The 20,650-nt window shown below is 41.2% G+C and overlaps 1 protein-coding gene across 3 annotated transcripts in view; it reads left to right on the forward strand.

Moving 5' to 3' along the window:
* Nucleotides 1–14,257, forward strand: part of FGFR2 (fibroblast growth factor receptor 2) — a gene marked incomplete at its 5' end in the record, with an annotated part of 82,139 nt that extends 67,882 nt beyond the window's left edge. For 2 of the 3 annotated variants that reach the window (XM_082486500.1, XM_082486502.1), the window contains 8 exons: nt 116–237; nt 870–980; nt 1,747–1,937; nt 5,479–5,601; nt 6,971–7,041; nt 8,883–9,020; nt 9,846–9,951; nt 13,682–14,257. In XM_082486500.1, the coding sequence (XP_082342626.1) occupies nt 116–237; nt 870–980; nt 1,747–1,937; nt 5,479–5,601; nt 6,971–7,041; nt 8,883–9,020; nt 9,846–9,951; nt 13,682–13,846 (1,027 nt within the window). In that variant the 3' untranslated portion in view covers nt 13,847–14,257. The remainder of the gene's footprint in view (nt 1–115; nt 238–869; nt 981–1,746; nt 1,938–5,478; nt 5,602–6,970; nt 7,042–8,882; nt 9,021–9,845; nt 9,952–13,681) is intronic. The other variant, XM_082486501.1, reaches the window with a different exon arrangement.
* Between the last annotated feature and the right edge of the window lie 6,393 nt (nt 14,258–20,650).

Here is a 20,650-nt window from a genome sequence, read left to right on the forward strand (position 1 = left end):
TAAACGCTTCACGCTGCAGCAGGTTGTTGAAAGCTTTTTATATTTAGCCCTGGAATTTCACTGGCTGCATCCCTTCACCAGATGCTGTGCGTTAATCTCCTGTTTACACCTCCAGGCTGACACTGGGTAAACCCCTGGGAGAAGGTTGCTTTGGGCAAGTCGTCATGGCCGAAGCGGTGGGGATTGACAAAGACAGGCCAAAAGAAGCAGTGACTGTAGCAGTGAAGATGTTGAAAGGTAAGAAAATTGGGTGATTAGGGATCAGAATGGGCGATATGGCAGTTCTCATCCACAAAAAGGTTCTTCTGTGGCATCTGAACTCTGTCATCGTGGTGGGGGTCAAAGAGCGCATAGCTGACCTCAGCCTTCAGCAGTTTGGGGTGTAAATCTGCGCCCTTGACAGCCTGTTTATCTTGAGCAGGGAGTATTTAGGAACCAGGAGATGTATTAGCATCGTGTGGGTCTCTCTGCTTTTAGTTTAGGTCATGTCAGAGGCTGTCCATGTGTAGATCCTAGCCCATTCAGCCTAGGTGGTTGGCGCCTATTTATTTTGAATTTAATTGTAAGGCTGGATTGCAGGAAAGACATAGTTACCGGAGATTTGATAGCTAAAGACATCATTTTTATGTGCTGTATTACTGTGTTGCCTCTTAACATATAACGCTGAAGAGATCACTCTGTCAAAGAGGTTGGAGACTATTTTTTGTTAAGGATATAACATACGGCTTTGTATAACGCGCAGTGTATACTGGAAAACAAATCCCGTATTCTGCATTTTGAAGCGACAGTGTTTTACACCGACTGGTGAGCCTTAGTGAAGTTCGGGCTGGCACGCTAGAAAACGTGAACTGAATTTGTGTCTTGTACAGATGATGCTACAGAAAAAGATCTGTCTGACCTGGTGTCAGAGATGGAGATGATGAAGATGATTGGGAAGCATAAAAATATCATCAATCTCCTTGGAGCCTGTACCCAAGATGGTGAGTAGAGGAAAGAAAGTAAACCAGGACTTTCCAACAGGTCTGCGCAAGTCTCATTAATCATAATTTTTCAAGAGTTTTTAAGGAAGCGGTCATGCCGTGATGGGATTTTTAGATATTTCCCTAGCTTAGCAGCAATATTTTAACTTCTGTCTCTCATTATACTTGCAGCTTTAGTATGAGAAAGGTACTATATCATATGAAAAGTCTCTAATCCCTTGCTGTAGGGAGAAAAAGGCATTTTACAGGGGCTTTACCCACGCCTGTTGTTCTGAATTGTCAGTCCTGCTTTAGTGGAACTTGTATCCCATGAAATTGAAAGGAGCGCTTTTACTCTCTAGAGACCACCAGTGTTTTTATTAAAAGCTAATTACGTCATGTAAAGTGATGCAGAATGGCATAAAACTCTGGAAATTAAAAATCCTAAGAAGCACTTTCCCCTTGTTTGAGATCTCACGGTATTTTTTTTGATGGAAAACGCTTGCTTTTCAGTACCTGGCATGGTCTGGAAGGAAAAGGCACTGGGTGAGGGTTTAGGTGCTTTCAGCCACTAATTGTTGCTCTGCCACTATCCTGCTGTGGAGCTTTGGGCCGGTCACTTTGCCAGGTCCGAACCTCCTTTTCTTTCAAGTTGTGCTTGCCGATTTCACAGTTAAACATTTATTAATTCAGTTCATTTATAATAGAACGCTGAAAGCTTCTTTACATCAAAACATTTTCCCCTTCGACCTGACTCCAGTTTTCACACGGTTCTGTTTATCTGAAGGTCCGTTGTACGTGATAGTAGAATATGCTTCCAAAGGAAACCTGCGTGAATACCTGCGAGCACGCCGCCCCCCGGGGATGGAGTATTCGTTTGATATTAACAGGGTACCAGAAGAGCAGATGACGTTCAAGGACTTAGTGTCATGCACATACCAGTTGGCAAGAGGCATGGAGTATCTGGCTTCACAAAAAGTAGGTAGAACTCAGCAAATACTGCACAAAGCACATGGTGCGTATTTGTTCGGCGCACTTTTTTAGTTTGGTTTTGTTCTCATCTCGTTTGTGTTCCAGACTTTGCTGGGAGAAGGACCTTTCTCAAACGAGTTGCATAATCCATACTCGTGAAAATCAGTGGGGAAATTCGTAAAGCTTTTAATCGCTGTTTAATGACAATGCTAAAATGAGGCCCTGAATGGATCACGTAAAGTAAATATTGCGCGCACATATCTGCTCTTTGAATTCATAAGCACAAGTGGTCGCTTGATTACACAAGTCACATTACCGCACCCATGAGACAGCAGGCACCATTTGCCTTCCGTTTCCAGTCAAATCAACCAAATCAGCTCACGTAGCGATGCAAAACAAATGAATTCAGTTAGTGAAAGGATTTACAGAATGATAAGAGCCAGAGTGGAGAAGACCACAAGATGCCAGGGCAAAGAGTTTAAACACAAAAGGCAAAAATAAGTGGAGTGAATTAGTCACTGTAAATTATGCGCTTTACTTAAAACGGGTGTTTGTCAGGAGACCAAGCTTCTTGAAAGAATTTATTTATCCTGTCCTGTCCCTGGACACTTATTTCTTCAACTTTTCTTCAAACATTTTTTTTTAAACCCGTAATTTGATTAAATTATAGTTATGAAACCTTAAATAGCCCTGTATAACTAACTCTGTAAACATGTTGTGGCTTGGTGATCAAGTAATCATGAATACCCTGGGTGGTGTTTGGACCCAATGGCTAAACCAGAGCACCAGATATTGATGATAAATGCTTCCTGCAAGGAGTGGAGTGGTTAGTGGGATTTATACCCATTTCCAGTTGTATCCACTCCCAAGTATGGAGATATTTTTAACAAAAGACCAGAGCTGAGTGTAAACCTCCGGTCCTGTTGTGTGGAGTCCTGATTTTCGTATAGCTTTTCTGCACTTGTAGGGGTTAGGGGGAGGGGGAATCAAGGTCTATTTTTACCTTTATTCTTTTGTTTTGAAACAGTAAATCTTAGCCTGGTAGGGTAGACAAGGCGACATGCATGCCACCAAGACAAAATCTTCTAATGGCATACGCATGAGTATTGTATTAGGTAAAGTACCGTGGGATATCTCTTTCTAAGATTAATGAATTCTTGCCTGGCAAGGAGCCATGTCCCAAGAAAATAGGACTGTTGTGAAAGGAAAAAGGAAATCTTTTGATTGGCAAATCTTGAGAACCAGCGTCCTCCTGAGAGGCTCTGAAGTGCTGCTGTAGGACACTGCCAAGAAGGTGTGAGCTCGCACGGACGCACACGGCAGAACCATTTCATCCTTGATCCAGTTCCTTTGCAAAAACACTTGATCAGTGCAGCACCAGAGCTTGACAGAGTGTGAGGTGTTGCACAAGGCCGAGGGCGGAGGGAAAACAAAGGCAGCACATAGTAAAACTGCGCATTCCGGTTCTTCAGATATCCCACCATTTCTGTTTGTATTTCACTACTACTTTTTCCCTTAGGGATCCATTTATTGAGCTGGAATAATAAGAGAGCTGGTCTTCTCACGGTATTTTCATCATGCAGGAGCTGTGGAAGGCCAGTGTTCTTGTTATTTCAATCCAATAAATGGCTCACTGAGACCGCAAAAAAAAAAAAAAAAGAAAAGAAGAAATATGTAAAGAAGATTTTTGGGTGCCTGCTTTTTGCCTTACAAAAGGTTTTTGCCTTACAAACACCTGTGCATTGGAAATGGGATGTTGTTGCTTAGTTGGGTGGATGCCTTTTAAAATTCTGTTGATGTGTCCTCTCCATCGTTCCAGTACTGCGCGAGAACCACGGAGGTGGTTCAGGGGTCCAGATGCAGGGGCTGGCCCAGATCATTGCAAAGAGGCAGCAGACCATTAGTGCCAGGGGGGCGGCTATGAAATCTGTCAGATACAGAAATTAATAATGGCACCATTTTGAAGATAGGAAGAGTCTCAGTTGTAAAACCACAGGGCATGAGAAAGCAGCAATATACTGACAGAAGATTCCAGGGTTTGAATCATTTGGTGTACTCACTCAGAGGTGTTATGTGCCATTTGAGAGGTGCTGTGTGGTACCCCCAGCCTGCCGCTCTGGAAAGGCACGGGTCTGCTTTCGGTCCTCTGTTGACCTCAGTAGTGTCGTCAAGATACCTTGGATATCACAGGTCATCTCAGATGACAAATGCGTACTTCTGTTTGGGCAACTGAATTGAGTTCCTAGCGTCTCAATGGATGTTCTTGCAGGGTTTGAGAACAGGGCCAGGGAAGCAGGAAGGTTGGGCTGTGTTATTTCTGCTGCAGTAGCGTTGCTGATGCTGAATTAGAAGACTGATTTGATGCTGAAAGCATGTGCTGTTGTCTGGTCCTGCGCACGTGAAGGCGTTGCTGGAGCAGGTTTTTCCTGGCAGTTCCCCATGACTAACCCGGTGAGGAGCAGAAGCTTTATAGGCTCATTTTACCCTTGCAGGATAAGAGATCTCAGAAAATTGCTGGGGCAAGTTATAATGCGAGAAAGAAATTGGCTGTCGTACAGTTTTTTGTAGTGGTTCAGTCCAGCATGTCTATGCACATGCCGAAATAAAGAGGACAACATAAAGAGTAATCTAAAATTCAGGCAGGAATAAAAAGTGGGGGGGAGGGGGATATTTAACTTGAAAAGCAGTAGAATATCCTGGGTGGATTCCAAATGTGATGTTTCTTACCATGCCCCTGCTGCCATCAACCCTAATAAGGATGCTTGAACACGGGAATAGTATCCAGAGCAGTCACGATGTCCTGTCAGTGTCAAGAATCAGTTGCAAGTTTTCAGGATAATGCTGACATGAAGGAAAAATCTCTGAGGAGAGAACATTTTTAGTTTCGGTGTCAAAGCTGTTTAAAAAGCGAAGAGCCCGGCCCAGATTATGTTGTTTTGGTTAGTTTGCTTTGTTGGTTTTTTTTTTTTTTTTTTAAATTAAATTTTTATAGTCTCATGGCTGAAGTAAATATGGACACTCTAGCCATCTAGTTTAAAATTATATACTATGGATATATCTCATATTAAGGTCTTTAATATAAAAAATGGTTGCACTGGTGCAAGACTGTCAGGTTTTAGCTCTGGTGAGGTGATACAATTTAAGAGAAGCACCTTATTAAAACCCTCATTAACAGTATTTGTAATGAAGGTGCTGCAATGCCTGTACCTGGGCACGTGCGATGGAGAGTGAATCACAAACAGCGTGGCGCAGTTTGGGTCACCACCCAAGCTTTCAGCCTTAGCAAAAAATATAAGTCTTAAATAAACCAGGCTTTTCTTAAGAGGCCTCTTAGGGCCGTTGTTCAACTTGGAAACGCCGGCTGAGGGGATGGATCGCAGTAATGAAGACAATCGTATTTCACAGGCTTGTGGTAAATGTGTGACTTTCCCACCGCGTGATTTAGGTTAAAATCTGTAAAGGAGACTTAGTTCTGGTGTGGAAGTAATTTCACTTTTACAGCAGTTTATTTCAGTGGGCCTTTCTTTTTTTGCTCTTTTCTTTCCAGTGTATCCATCGAGACTTGGCTGCAAGAAATGTTTTGGTAACTGAAAATAATGTCATGAAAATAGCAGACTTCGGTTTAGCCAGAGACATCAACAATATAGATTATTATAAAAAGACTACTAATGTAAGTGGATGGTTTTCTTTTCTCTGGAAACAAGTGTGTCTTGCGATGATTCACTTCAAAACTATGGTTATAAACTTAATGGGCTTCTTGTACAGCAGCCTCACTTTTCATGGCAGACAGAAAACAGGGATCAAGGACATGAGCGTTTCTGTCCCCTCTTACAGTGACAGGTAGTTAAAAAGATAACTGAAGAGGCTGTATATTGTCTGATTTATTAGAAATGCCAAAATACAAGAATTGCTTTTTGTGTGTCCCTGACTCCCATCACTTGAAATAATGGAAATATTCCTGTTGAATCCAGCTCATTTTGTACCAACCCTATCATCTTGAAAAACGCTGTATAAACAGTGCTAGCAATAACCGTAATAAAAATCCTGTTTCTGTGTGATAATGCCACATGCAGCTTTGTGCCTTTTGCCTGTGCTTAGCTTGTTATGTACCAGTTGTGGCGGTAGCATCAAAGGGGGGCTAGACGTTGAGAAAATGGATTTTTTTTTTTTTTTTACTCCCCACTCTGTCACCGTTTTGCTGTTTCACCTGTGCCAAATCAAGAAGGTAAAATGTTTCAGATGTAGTCATTGATGCCCGGCTTGAGCAGCTTCCACCTCCATCTCAGGGGGTCTCAGATCCCGATGAACTACACGTGGGTTTTGGTGGGAACTTGGCGGAACTCACTCAGTTCTACAGGCTTTGATATTTTTTATAAATATTAATTATTATTAACAATCATGTTAAGTGGCTTATCTACGAAAACAAAGCACTGAGTGATCAATGGAGCTTTAATGGTAGTACCCGCCTGCTTCCAGAAGACAGAGCAACCGGGACAGGTATGAACTGGAGGGAATTGGACCTCCTGCGAGTTCCCGGGCTCTGAGCAGAGCAGAGCAGACGGTGTGTGCAAAGCAACAGGCAGTGGTGACCGTGAGCTTTGGGTCACCGCCAAAGGTGGAACAGGAAAACAAAATTCTTGGGTTTAGCGATCAACTTGTTTTTGCAGGCAGGCCTGTTTTTCAGAGGATTATTGATTGGGGTGGGTTTTGTCTTTAAAGAGCCCAGGTGGAATGATCTTGTTAATTTTGATCTGCTTATTCTGTCGTTCTCCTAGCAAGCAGTCTGGGAACTTTTTGGGAGCCCTCAATGCTTTTAATTTTATCTTCAATGTTTATATCCGTTTTTCTTAACAGTCTGCCTACTTTAACCCGTTTTACTTTTTTTTTCCCCTGAAAATTTTGAAGGTAAATTACGTGCTGCTTTGCATTAGCGGACTGTTCTCTGAGAATCTATTAATCTTTTTAAAAAATGGGGGTTGAAATCATCCCGTAAATTGCTACCATTTTAATTTTCCTTTCCTTCCCTTCCAAACTTCCAGGGACGGCTTCCAGTAAAGTGGATGGCTCCAGAAGCTCTGTTTGACAGAGTTTACACGCATCAAAGTGATGTGTAAGTGGCCTTATTTGAATGGGCTTTTGGGGGGTGGGAAGGCGGGTTGTTTTGGTTTGTATTTGTTACAAGTTTGGGATATTTTAAAATGTATTTTCCTGTTGGCCTTTACCTTTAAGCGTTTTCATTCTGTTTCACGTATTAATAGATGGAACAGGACTTGCCCTTAGAAAGTGAGGATTTTATGGTAGACTGCTAACCAGTGCTCTGTTACTAATCTGCCCAGCTTCAAAGCACATGAAAGGTGGAAAATGCTAACCTCCTTCTGTCAGTGCGGAAGTTTCCCCCCTTGAACTTATTTACGGATGTGCAGCTACAAAGAGTCTATCTAATTTACTTGGCTTTTGACATACGCTGGACTTCCTTCAGGTTTTTAAAAAAAAAAAAAAAAGAAGAGAGAGAGAGAGAGAAAAGAAAGAAAGAAAAGAAAGTTCCTGAAAACGTCTTATAAAAAAATTGTGCTAAGATTAGGTATAATAAAACATAGGCTGGATGCACTGGAAAAGTTTTCTCTGATTCTTAGAAGCGTTGCTGCTTCCCAGCAGTACTTCGCTTGTAGTAGAAAATCATTGGACTCTGACACTTCAAAATCTTTTAATGTGTGCACAGAGTTGCTGGCTGATGCAACCGCTCAGGATTTATTCTGCTTCCCATTAGAGTTTCCTAAGCCCATCTACAGTACTCGCGTGCACTGCGCTTGAAGTAGACGTGTATTTTTTATGCGGCGCAGATGAGTATCTTATGTTTTTTATTTCTCCGAGAGGAGCTGTTAACCGTAAAGGGCTGGATGCTTCCCAGCACAGGTGTAAAAGGTTATGCATGTCAGTGCAGGGTTAAAAAGAAAAAGGGCAGGACAGAGAAAATAAGAGTTATCTCCTCTTTCTGTAACCTGGGTGCACTTCCCAAGACGCTCTCTCCTTAAGAAAAGCATTTACCGAGGCTTTTCCTGCAATCTTCACATTATTTACGAAGGAAACTATATACACAGGCTAAGGGTGGATCAAACTTTTGTTTTAAAAATAACATCTTGGCAAAATATTTAAGTGAACGTGAAGTAAACTACTTCACTGGTTGAGGCCTGACAGTCAGGCCGAGCTCCGCAGCAGCCACGGAGCACGAGGATTTCACTGCTGGAACTTGGAGGCTCTTGGCCCCGTGGTGGCTTTGAAGATGGCTAAAGATAATATTATTATAAGTTTGTGCAAACAGTTTACTAAAATACACTGCTGCGAAGCTGGGAGAGCCGCAGAGAGGTTTGGGAGCCAGGGCAAGCTGTGTGCTCGCGCTCACCTGGCAAAGCCGCCTGCCAAAGAGCCCTGGGTTGCCAGCAGGGCATGATGAAGCAGGCTCTGGAGGAGGTGGCAAGCAGGCAGGAAAGCTGGCTTAAAATTAGCCTCCTTCATTTCCTAACGAAAATTAATAATGCAAAAAGAAGAGCAGAACGATGCGAAATATTTTTTTATTTTGAACAGTCTGCTTTTTCCAAAATATCCCGCCGCATCATTGCCATTCAGCGCAGCTGTGAGTGTTCTGTAAATAATTAAGCTGTGAAGACGCAGTTCTTCGCAGTAGCCCTGGAAACTGGGGTGCTTGGAGCACACCAGACAAAGGCAAAGAGCGTGTTTGAGAACGTGCCGAGGTCCGTCCCTATTCTATATGCCGCCTGTGCATCTGGTGCACTTCACAGATTGACGTGTCCCACTCGGGGCGGTCGGAGTTGGGCAGGTGTTGGTTTAAGCATCTCCTAAGATGGATTTGCAATCATTGCGTCTGCCACAGACGCCTCTCTGTTTTCAGCAGTAAGGCAGATCTTCTAATACAGTTTTCTCTTTGATTTGTAGATGGTCGTTTGGTGTGTTAATGTGGGAGATCTTCACGTTAGGAGGATCGCCTTACCCAGGAATCCCAGTGGAGGAACTTTTTAAGCTGCTTAAAGAAGGGCACCGAATGGATAAACCTGCCAACTGCACCAATGAACTGTAAGGACCCTTATTTGCTGCTGTACCGGGATGGAAGGGCACAAACTGGACTGAGTTCACGTGGTTAACGCTACCCCTGGCAGAATCAACGTTTTCAGAGCCGCTTGACTCTAAAAATTGTGGCTATATGTGTGCGTGTAGATATGTAAAGAAAGGGTATGAAAAGGTCTTCAGGAAGCATTTGACAGAGGATATCTCTTTGCACATCCTGCTGTGATCCCATTGAAAAAGAGATCATCTACAAGCCAGTCTTTGTCAGTGTGTTTACACCCATGTTTGTTTTAATTTAATTTCATTAACATGAAAATTCCTAAATGGCAGACATATCACTAATCGTATGTAAGGTACATCAGTCTGGTTTTGTACACAACAAAATACACCTGGGAACTTCTGCATTAACACAGCATTATCTCCTGGTGATGAGGGGAGAGTGTTCTCCTTTTCTGATATTTCAGTATAACCCTTAACTATTTTAAATATTTTTTCCCATTTTAATTTCTTCACTTCACAAAGATGGCAATCCCCTGACATGCAAAAATATTTCAGCATGTGTAATTGAATACAGTTGAAATTCCTGGGGCAGAAGGCTACAGAATTGGGTCCCCAAAAAGGTAATTTAGACACTGGGCAAGAGAGATCCGAGAGCAGAAATGCACCTTTGAAGGAAGGGAGCATTGCGTAATTTGGGTCGAGTCAGTGGTCCACGTGTAGGGCTGTGGGTGCTCGCAGCTTTACTTGTGATGAAGAACATTGACTGTGTATGCAGAGGTTTACGAGAAGGACGTGTGATTTTAATTAAGCCAAGAAAATGTGTATTTCTTACAGCTATATGATGATGAGAGACTGCTGGCATGCTGTGCCTTCACAGAGACCAACTTTTAAGCAGTTGGTAGAAGACTTGGATCGGATTCTCACTCTCACAACTAATGAGGTAGGTAAATTGTTTCCCTCCATAAGCTGCTGATCAGGAGAAATGGTTCAGGAGACAGATGGAATTTATTCAGTTATGAAATCCTGCTCAAGTTCTCTTCTTTTTCTGTTTGTTGCTGTCCTCTGAGGTTACACGCAGCTAAACTATGTATCCTATGAAATCTTCGGTTTCTTGCCATTATGCCGTGATTTATGTAACTAAACAGAAACACATCTTTAAAGTGTTTTTGTTTATTTCTCATTGCATCTTTTGATGTTTTAACATAGCAGTATCAAGGGACTACACGTGGCAGGTTGAGAGGCAATGTTTATGTTTCAACATGAGTTTCATGTGAAGGAGAGATGTAGAGTTGATGGTGTTTTTCATTTATGGACTCGGTTTGATTCCCAGCCATGATATCTAGGTCAGAAGAGGAGAAATCGTCAATGGTAGATTTCAGATTATATGTCTGAGAGTGAATTAGGTTCACTGAAAGAGCTCTCTGTGGAGGGAACGAGGACCCGCGGGGAACGTGCAAACAGCCATCCAATTATCCAAAGGTCCTGCCTAACACAGCTTCAGGTTGGGATATATGCATGCAAAAGGTTTCATTTGAAAGCATTCTTTTAGAGGTCTGAGATATTATTAGTTGTAGCAAGGAACACGCTGATTAGGGTATTCACACAGGAATCAGTTCTCTTATCACTAAGTCACATGCACCTTTGAGGGAGAACACAAGTGATCGAAATGTTGATTATTTTGGTGGAAAACTTCTTTCGAGAGAAAATGCTTGGTGTCACAGAAACATTTTACAAATTCCTAACATTTCTGAGAAATGATATGTATAATGGGAGGGGGGAAAAAAAAGAACAAAACCCTTACAGAGGAAAATTGCAACAACTTGTTTTGACCATTTCAAAATAAATTTTTCAGATTTGCTATGATTATATCACTTTTTTATAGAGCGGGGAGGGAAGGTAGGAAAAAAAAAAAGATTTGGATGGCTTTATATTGGTCCTCAACATCACTTTCTAATTTTTCAGAATTGTCCTAGAAATAAGAAATGGATTATTAAGCAGCATTAGGAAAGGCTTTATGCAATAGAGGTGACAGGAGAACCTGAGTAAAGAGATGCCGTTTTTTATGCTCATCATTTGCTCAGTAGAACCGGTTGAAAAAGATTCTTTGCCTTCAGTAGCAGCTATAAATCTATCTGGATTCTGTTGTTAAGGCTTCCTCTAAAAAGGGATACCTTCAGAGATGGGGCAGGAATATGCACTCCCAATGGAGTCAGTAACACAGCTCTGCGTACTGTTTCCATTTTCCCCTCATCCAGTCCTGACTGCATCTTTTCCTGCCTAATTTATATATGATTTCACAAGACGGGCTGGAGGTGGGCTGGCTGCCACCGCGGAGTGCTGGGTGGCTTGGACTGGATATGCGTTTGCAAATTCAAGAGGGAGGTTCTGGGCTGCAATTCCGAGCCTGGGAAAGGACATTGCTTTCTTTTTTGTGTGTGTTTAACCATCTTGCCTTCCCAATTCTGTACTGCTCATGGACCTGGAATGATCTCAAAGGTAACCTGGAAAGGCCTTTAAGGTTATGTAAATTACTTTAGACTAGAATCGTAGGAAAAACGGCTGGAAAAAGCTTAGGAACACATCCAGTCCATCTGATGGGCCTATGGCCGGATCCACTATACGTTTGTCATTCCCGACAGATGTTTATGTAACTTGTCCTTAAAGATCTCCACTGCTGTGTTTCTGCATCACCCCTTGACAGTTGATTGCTTTGTTTCATTAGTTGTGCTTCTTGAAAGTTTTTCCTAATCTCTGATCTTTCAACAGAAGATATTGCTTTTGTCCTATTTACCATGGACGAAAAAGCGAATTATTTCGCTTGTCTTTGCAGCACATTTTATGTTCTTGGAAACTTGTCATGTTCTCGCTCCGTGTCCCCGAGAACTCCAGCGTGTCCCGTTTTCCTCCATAGCTTGTGCCTTTGAGACTTCTTGATTTTATGAAACCTGCAGAGTTTTCCTGAAGTGCGGGTCCTTCAGGAGCCAGTCAGACAATACTTCTGCTCGTCCTTTCCACAGTGGCACTTTCCCTTTCCCCTTGAAATGACACTGTTGATACAGGGTCAGCCTAGTTCACCCAACAACTCAAAGAATTGCCAAGGCAGCCAATAATATCTTCTTCTGTATTTGTGCAAGTAATTATTTCTGCTTAAATGGTAATATCTTGCTCTTCTCCATGCTGAATCATCACGTGTTGGGTTTTTTTTGGTGGTGTTTTGGTTTTGAGTGGGGTCCCCCCCACCCCCGCAAGAACCTGTTTCCCCTGTTTCCCAGAGCAGCATGCTTGTTTCCCTGAGCCACATGAGCAGAAGTCACCAAGAGTCAGCCTTGTGGCTGTGTGGTTATATCACCACCAGGAACCATCCTCAGACTGGAAACTTCTTGTGCCCCTTTCTGTGACTCTGGCCCTTGACATCGGATCAGGAGGCTGGAGAGGGGTTGAGGATCCCACCTTCAATTCTGAATTCATAACTGAATTGTATCAAGCCTTTTGATATGATGAGCCGTGCCTGATACCCCACGAGAAAGCCCTGTTCCTTCGCATACTGGACTGCTTTCTTCTGTCTACCTAGAAAGCGGTTGATGATTTCTGGTCACGTAGGACTGGTTTACTAATACATAAATAAAGGTCAGGATTGTCCTCGTGGATCTTTTAAACTGCCTTCTCCTGCTGCCTACTGTATTTGTCGGCATTTTAAAACTTACATTCCCCCTGTCTTTTGAAATGGTGGCCGTCTTTTTTAGTATAATATGGTAATGATTGAATTTCTGACTTAAAAAAATATGTTAACCGAAGAACTGAAATACCCCAAACCTAAGCACAGCAGCATAAAATACTGACTGAGGTGGAAGACTTGTCTCGTCAGTACGATCATAGCTTGTGGTTTAGCAAATGAAGAGATTGCATTTAAATGAATGCAGCTGCCTTTAGAAGTTGAAAGAGAAGGAACATTTCAAGGGGAAAAATAACTTTATTCTCCTGCCAAAACTGTTGTTACTAGCAAAAGAGCCTTAACCCAAAACTTGGATTCAGCAGATATTATTTCCTTTTTTAATGACTGCTTTGGTCATGGCTACTCTGGGGGACACACGCGCGCGCGCGCACACACACACACACACACACACAAAAATATGTAGTGTAAAAATCCAAATCTAGTGAATTTAATTTTGTTTTCCTTTCAGTTCTTTTTTGCATGTCTGCCACTGCGTGTTTAAACACAAATTTAATATCACAGAATACAAAACAGATATTCAAAGTGACCAAAGGAATATAAAGTTGGAAGTATCTTTCCTTCTCCAAATCATTACCATGTGCTAAAGAAAAATGGTTCTATTTAGGATGAAATTTCATTTTTATCATTGCGAGTGAAAAGTCCTCTTTTGATGTGGTTGGCATGTTTATTTCCACTGACGCGGCAAATGCTGGTGATGTTGGATGTCAGAAAAGTACCATGTTATTGCCTTGGTTTTTCTTTCTCTATTCAAGCTCCGTGTTTTATGACATGTTTAAGCAACAGGCAGTTTTGAATGCAATTGCATTAGAGGAATGAGTATCGTTTTTAAACTGTTCTTTTACCCACAATATAATCGGGCCAAATCAGAGCAGCGGTAACGTGTTATTTTCAGTTTTGCTCACTGTCCAAAAATGCAAATATATTTCTTTTGTCATAGGAGTATCTGGACCTCAGTGGACCTCTCGAACAGTATTCACCTAGTTACCCTGACACAAGGAGTTCGTGTTCTTCAGGCGATGACTCTGTTTTTTCTCCCGATCCAATGCCTTATGAACCTTGTCTTCCCAAGTACCAACACATGAATGGAAGTGTTAAAACATGAAAAGAAATCATGCAGAGGAATAAAGAAACAAGAACATCAAGCTACCTACCATATACAAAGCAAAATCTTTTCTCCAGGACCTTAATGTTTCTGCTTGTACATATGAAATATGGAACAAAAAAAAGAAAAAGGAAAAAAAAAACCACAAAACTTGGAGGAAAGCAGTCAGAACCTACATAAAGGGTCTCATGATTTGCAACTTTAAAATATTCCCAACAAAGAAGAATGTTTCTGAGCTGTGTCTAGATACCCATCGCTATCGATTTTCTGGCTTCCTGTAAGCTTCAACAGACTTTGTTTGTACAATGGACCAGTTGGACTTGAGGCAAACTCTGGGTCTGCCTTCCTTGTTTATTTTGTAATATTTGGAGAAAATATATGTTGGCACACACTTACAGAGCACAAATGCAGTATATAGGTGCTGGATGTATGTAAATATATTCAAAATATGTATAAATATATATTATATATATTTACAATGAATTATTTTTTGTATTGATTTAAAAATGGATGTCCCAATCCACCTAGCAAATTAGTCTCTTTTTTAACAGCTATTTGCTAAATGCTGTTCTTACACAGAATTTCTTAATTTTCACCATCCAAAGGTGGAAAATACTTTGCTTTCAGGGAAAATGGTATATCATTAATTTATTAACTAATTGGTAATGTACAAAACAGTTAATCGTTTATAGGGTTGTTGTGTTTTTGTAATTTAAATGGCATTTCTATGCAGGCAGCACAGAGAACTAGTAGATATATTGCTCAGTCTTTACTAGTTTTCAGATCTTTTAAAAAAAGAAATATTTACAGTATATAACTAATTTTGGGGAATTAAACTTTTGATTTATTTGTGATAAAAACTGCAGTGTCAGATGATTATTCTTATCAAAACCAAATCCTTTAACAAGAAAGCCTTTTATTCTCAATACCCGTCACTTTAACAAGTTAACTCTTTAGCAGTGTTTCTCGTGGCCAAAAAGCAGAATCATTCTACTTACACCCCTGCCCCCCCCAAAAAAAAAAAAAAAAAAAAGATACTAAAAAAGTAAGGAGACATTACTTTGTCTATAACCATAGCAGAACATACTGCTCTAAAAGGAGCTGAGCTTCTACCCTGGGTTGCACATGCATCAAATTAACTACAGTTCTCTTCCCTGAGTTGGATAATAGGTTCCAGATCTTTTGGCCTGGATCTTTTGCCGTTTAGACTATCCCTCTATTGTAACTTAAGTTAAAAAGAGAGAAGTTGTTTATAATGACAATTTGCCATAGGAATATCAGCATCTTTTTAAGGGATTAATTCATGCTGACTCCAGTATTTCCTTCTAATCCATTCCATAACAGTAGGTATAGCACTGGCCTCTGCTAAAATATCACTGTTGTTTGTATCTTTTTACGGAAGTCTCATGTTTTTACTTTCAGAACACTCACACTGATATGGCCATGCAATATGAATGCAAATTACACAGTTTTATGTGGTGGTGTGTTTGGTTTTTTTTTTTGGTTGGTTTTTTTTTTGTTTTTTCTTAATTGGGTAAAAGAAATATTGAAATCTGTTAACTTTTGTACTGACAATAAAATGTTTCTACAGATATTAATGTTAAAATTACAAAATAAATGTCATGCAGCTTATTTTTCCTAATCCTTTGTGTCATACAAAATGGTTTCCTGAACATCAAGTGATGGAACATGTCCAGAAATGCTTCCTTTTGACCTTCTCATAGATCCTATATTACAAAGCAATTCTTTCAGGAATAATACTTTTGCCTCTGTCTTGTAAAATGTCTGCTCATGAATAACATGGGTTATTTGAGTAAACATATGTACGATCTTTGGTGTTTGTGGGGTGGGACACTATTTGCTGGAAAACAGTTTGAAGTGTTCATAGCGTAGACATAAAATATATTCTCTTTTTATTTAGTCAGGCTCTGTCCTTTAATTAGCGAGGTTTCTCATTCATACTGGAGAGGCTGGAGGACCATGTGTATGGGAGATACTTAAAAAAATATCGTAACAGATGGAAAGACAGTCGTCATGGAAAGAGTGTAAAAGTTGGGTTTTTTACTTGAAAACAGAAGGAAGACACCAAAATAGCTAGTGCTTGAGGCAGAAATGGGAACTTTATGGCCACATTACTGTTGCATGTTAGCCAGAAAAGGCTTCTTGAACCCGGTCTTCACCACGTGCTGTAAAAGTGCTGCAGACACCAAACTATGCTTTGGTTTCTTTTCATCTCTTTCTACTTTGACCAGAAATCCTTCACCGATCCCAAGAAACTTTCTAAAAAGGGACCTGTTAGAAATGGGTGTTTTCCAACTAAGAATTATCTGATTGAAAAATTCCCAGTGGTTCTACCAAAAAATAACAATTCCCTTTCCCCACAACATCTATTGCTATGAGCAGCAATGGTAGCTGCTGTCTGACAGAAACCACAGTATCCTTAATGACACACGTCTGCTTTTAAGATTCTCTTGAGGGGTATCGGAAGATCTTGAATCTTGCTGTGCTTGTATTGAATACCTTTGATACCTTTTTAAAATAAAAGTACTTAAACAATCAGAAACATGATGGAAAGGAGCTATTAAATAATGTAGGCTTATTTGGTTACCTTCATTTTGTTTTAAATAGTTTATTTGCTTTTCCTTTGTTCATTTTTATTTTAGCTCTCAAAGATTAGATTTGCAGCTTGGAGATGCAAATTTCACACTTTCACAAATTCGGTTTCTGGGGGAGAAGCAGAACATCCTCTGTGTGTGGAGTTGCAAGAGGAAATTAGGCAGCAGCAAATAAGACCCGGCACTGAAATTTGTCTAAAGGGGACATATTCTTTATCGCCCGGCCTACCTTTGGCTCTTTCTTGAGGAGAAGGGGTTAGGAATTTGGATTGCTGTCTCATCTTAAAATAAAGTTGCCGTTAATACCAGGAGCAATAATGAAGAGTGGCATTATGTCAGGAAATGGATTTATACTGATGTGGATAATGAGGATTAAGCTCTGTGTGTAATCAGTTTCCTGCAGCATCTAATTGTTTCTTGTCTCTTGTTTAAGTATTGATTCAAATCAACTCTGTGTAATATGAGAAAATATGGATATAGAACCCAAATTTATTACGGGTCAAAGAAGTTCACATTGCCTGCTATGTTTTTGTTTCACTTTTTCACTTTAATATAGCAAGTAGCATGGGCTATATACATCAGATACGGAGATAGACGCTGTTCTGTCACTTTTCCGGTTGGTTTGATATTCAGTATCTGTTTTGTTATGCCTTTACAAAAACAAGAGTTGAACTGTGTTCTGAGTTTCAAATTTGTCAAAAGACAAGTAAGTTATGGTTTTACTTCTGGAAGTAATGTGAGCAAGTTTTTGTAGAAAATCTACTAATTTTCATGTCTGTCCGTTGAAAGGATATCGAGAAAAGCACTACAAAAACCTGAGGGCTGGAGACAATCTTTTTAGTGAAAGATTCAGTGACCGTGACGTAATTAATTAATCCAAGATAAGGTTAAGCGTTGTCTTGATCAGGGTGTATAAACTGCTCTTAAGACCCATCCTGGCTAGGTGGAAAGGCACACCTTTTGGGTGGTGGGCGCAGTGTACCGATGGGTGCCATCAACCTTCCCCCAGTTGGAGCAAACATGATCTGTGGCTCAACAGCGAGGAACATCCAGCAGTGAAGTGAGCTGGTGGTAATGTGTCCTCATCTCTTCCACGTTTGTGGTGGGAAAGCTTGTGTCATGCAGATCCTGAAGGGCAAGAGTTGGAGACTTTCCGTAGTCCAGGAAATTTCAAGTGCATGCAGAGAATGGCTTCTTGAATCGGTGTCTGGTGGTCGTCGTTAAGGAAAGGTATAGAACCGTTAGAAGACAAGTCTTTTAGTGAACCTTCCAGAAACATTCATATGTTTTAGTTGCATTTGGATTTTTTTAAGTAGCCTGACATACTTGGGGGAAAAACTGAGGCAAAAAAGTTGCTATTCATAGAAGGAAAAAAAAGCCAACCGACCCCTGTTTTTGAAAGGCCACCTGTCCGTTCTGTAATCAGGAAGCTCTGTAACTGCATCATTTGATTAATTATTAGCAAAATATTTCATTGATTTTTCCACAGTAAATGTAATATATTTGTTGTGATGAAGCATAGATTACCTCCAACAATTTGTGCTTGGAAACACCGTCAGTCCTTTTGCGCCTGAAAATATGTCTCTCTCCTTCGGAGCTTTTATCACCGTGAGTCCCGAATGTTACAAGCAGCTTAAATGCAATAGACTTTGGGGAGCAAGTCTTTTTTATCCCACTTTACCTGTGCAAAAACTCCTGTTAACCAAGTTTTCCATAAAACTCCTAAAGGAGAGAGAAGGTGGAGGCGGTCGTTCTCCTCACAAGGATGCGTGGAGACAGAACAAGGGGCAAGAGGCACCAGTTGCTTCAGGGTATTTCTGTCTGGAGTTTAGAAACCATTTCTTCACTGTGAGACCACTTGGGACACTGGGATAAGCTGCCTAGAGAAGCAGTGGAACCTGCCTGGCCGTAGATATTCAAGACTTGGCTTGACAGGGCCACCGATAACCTAATCTCGGGCCCTGCTTTCAACACAAGGTTGGCCAAGATGATCTCCGGGGTCCCTTCCAGCTGAAACTTTCCTGTGATTTTGAAAATCTGCGTTATTGGCCAAAGGTGACCCAGGTCTGCAGAGGAGTTCTGGAAAGCCGCACTGGCTCATGTTGAGGTTGTCAGTGGGATGTATTGTTCAGTAAAATCAATTTAGTGATGCATTTAACAAGAGAGAGAGATCCCTCTCTATTAAGGCATTTAAATTTTAGAAGTCGCGTCCTGGCTTGCTTTTGATTATCACAGCTGGCCAAAAATTTTCTGATTGAATTCCTGTGCAGTGGAAAACACTGTTTTGTCAAAAGCTTTCTGAAGCATGAGTGTCTTCCAGAAGATAAAGTATTTTGACCTTCTCAGAGTGACATGACCCTATCAGAGTCATCTTGTCAGAAGGAAATGAAGTCATTTTATGTTGCAACTATTTAGCAGTAGACAATAATATATAAAGTCAAAATAAGAACGGAGTATTTTGGTTTTATCAAAACAGACTGGTTCGACTAACTCAAAGTGATACCCGTGTACTGCAAATAATTGCACTTTTAAAATGTTTTGTTTCCAGTTCAGGCTGCTGCTGAGTTTTTCGCCAAGTACCAGACTTTCTTGAGGAATAAGTGCCAATGATTATATTTCTCAGAGCGCCTGTCAATATTTTGACAGGTTTTTGCCTGCTGCACCAGCTATTGGTCCCTACAACCAGACCGCTGTGAGCGAGGCCAGGAGCCAGTGTATCTCGGGAGGGTTTGTGAGGAGCATGGCACCATTTCCACTGACCAGTACTATGTGCTGGGACCAGGTTGCCAACCCTGAAATAGTGAATTACTGGGCAGGCTTTTCCAAAGCCTCAAGAGATTTCCAGGGAGGACTAATATTTCCCTGTAGCAGCTCACCTCTTCTCCTATGGCACCGTGCCTTTGAATTGTCTGAGGCAATAAGGAGAGAGTGGAGAAATAGGACAGCAAGCGAAAGCCCCGGTGTCACTGCTGTCTGGAGAAATCTATGGCCCATTATACTGGAACCAAAGTGAATTGCAATTTATGGAAAAAAAAAATCAATACTGCCAAGGAGTGTTTTAAAGACGTCTCAGAGAAGGTAGCCAAGGTGCAATATTTTGTCTAGACATGTTTCCCTGGCACAACTGTGGGGTTTTTTAGGGCTATTCAGCAGCATACAGTACTTTCTTTTCCAAAAGTTTGTTGCCACAGAGATGCACAAACTGACAGCTGAATACTGCTGCATCGCTAAATTCAGTAAGTGAGGGATCTGCCGCAGGAACGATGGTTTGGGTATTCAGAAGAGCGAGCTACATGCAGGTCTGGAAAGAGTGGGCGTGACACCACTGGAGAAAATGGAGTTGCATCTTCTTACATCATGCCTGAGTTTCAAGCGTTACGTGTTAAGTCCTAAGTGCCCAAAGCACCTGAGAACAGTTTGCCACCATGAAAGGCTGGTGCCAGTGCTCCTGAGGAAACTCTGACCACGCGTACCTGCAGCTGGCCTTCGATGAGGTTTCCTGAGGAGAGCAATTAAGCACCGTGGCAGAAGGATGCCTTTGTTCTTTGCTCAACCAGCTGTTTTGGAGAAAGGTAGGACAGAGCCCACAGTGTGCAGTTTCTGCTGGTGCGAAATTAGTCTGGAGACGAGGGACCTTTTTGGTGCAACCTTCATACTGGTGGTGCAGAAGATGCACTCAGAGGCCTTCAGCTGAAGGGAGAACGATGGAAGCGAGTAGTTCACTGCGAGAAAAGAGGTGAGAGAAGAAAACTTGCGCAGTTGGTGCTGGCTCTTAATTCAAAGTGTTTCCTTATGAAACTGTTCATTTTCTCCTCATCAGCTCCAGGAAGCCGCCAACCCGAATGCCTGCATGCTCGTCTCCTGTGGAGCTGCCAGTGGGGTTGAAATGAAACTGCCAGCACGCAACTTGCCTGGCACATCCAACTTCTCTGAAGCATTTTCTTTCATGAATACTCACTCTTCTTACCAGATTTCTTGGCTATATTTCTTTGACTTATAAATAATTTTTTTTTAAAAAAGTACTTGTATTTTTCAGGTCACAGATTTGGGAAGAACACCAACCACCCAACCAGGGGGTTCTGCTAGGCAATTGTAAGTAATAAAAATTTGCCTATGTATTTTTCCAAATTCATATTTTCCCTCTCACTTAAAATTTCCAAGACTTGTTGCCTGACAGCTGTTATAACAA

Source organism: Vanellus vanellus, assembly GCF_965231255.1.
Source record: "Vanellus vanellus genome assembly, chromosome: 7".
Lineage (NCBI taxonomy): Eukaryota > Metazoa > Chordata > Aves > Charadriiformes > Charadriidae > Vanellus > Vanellus vanellus.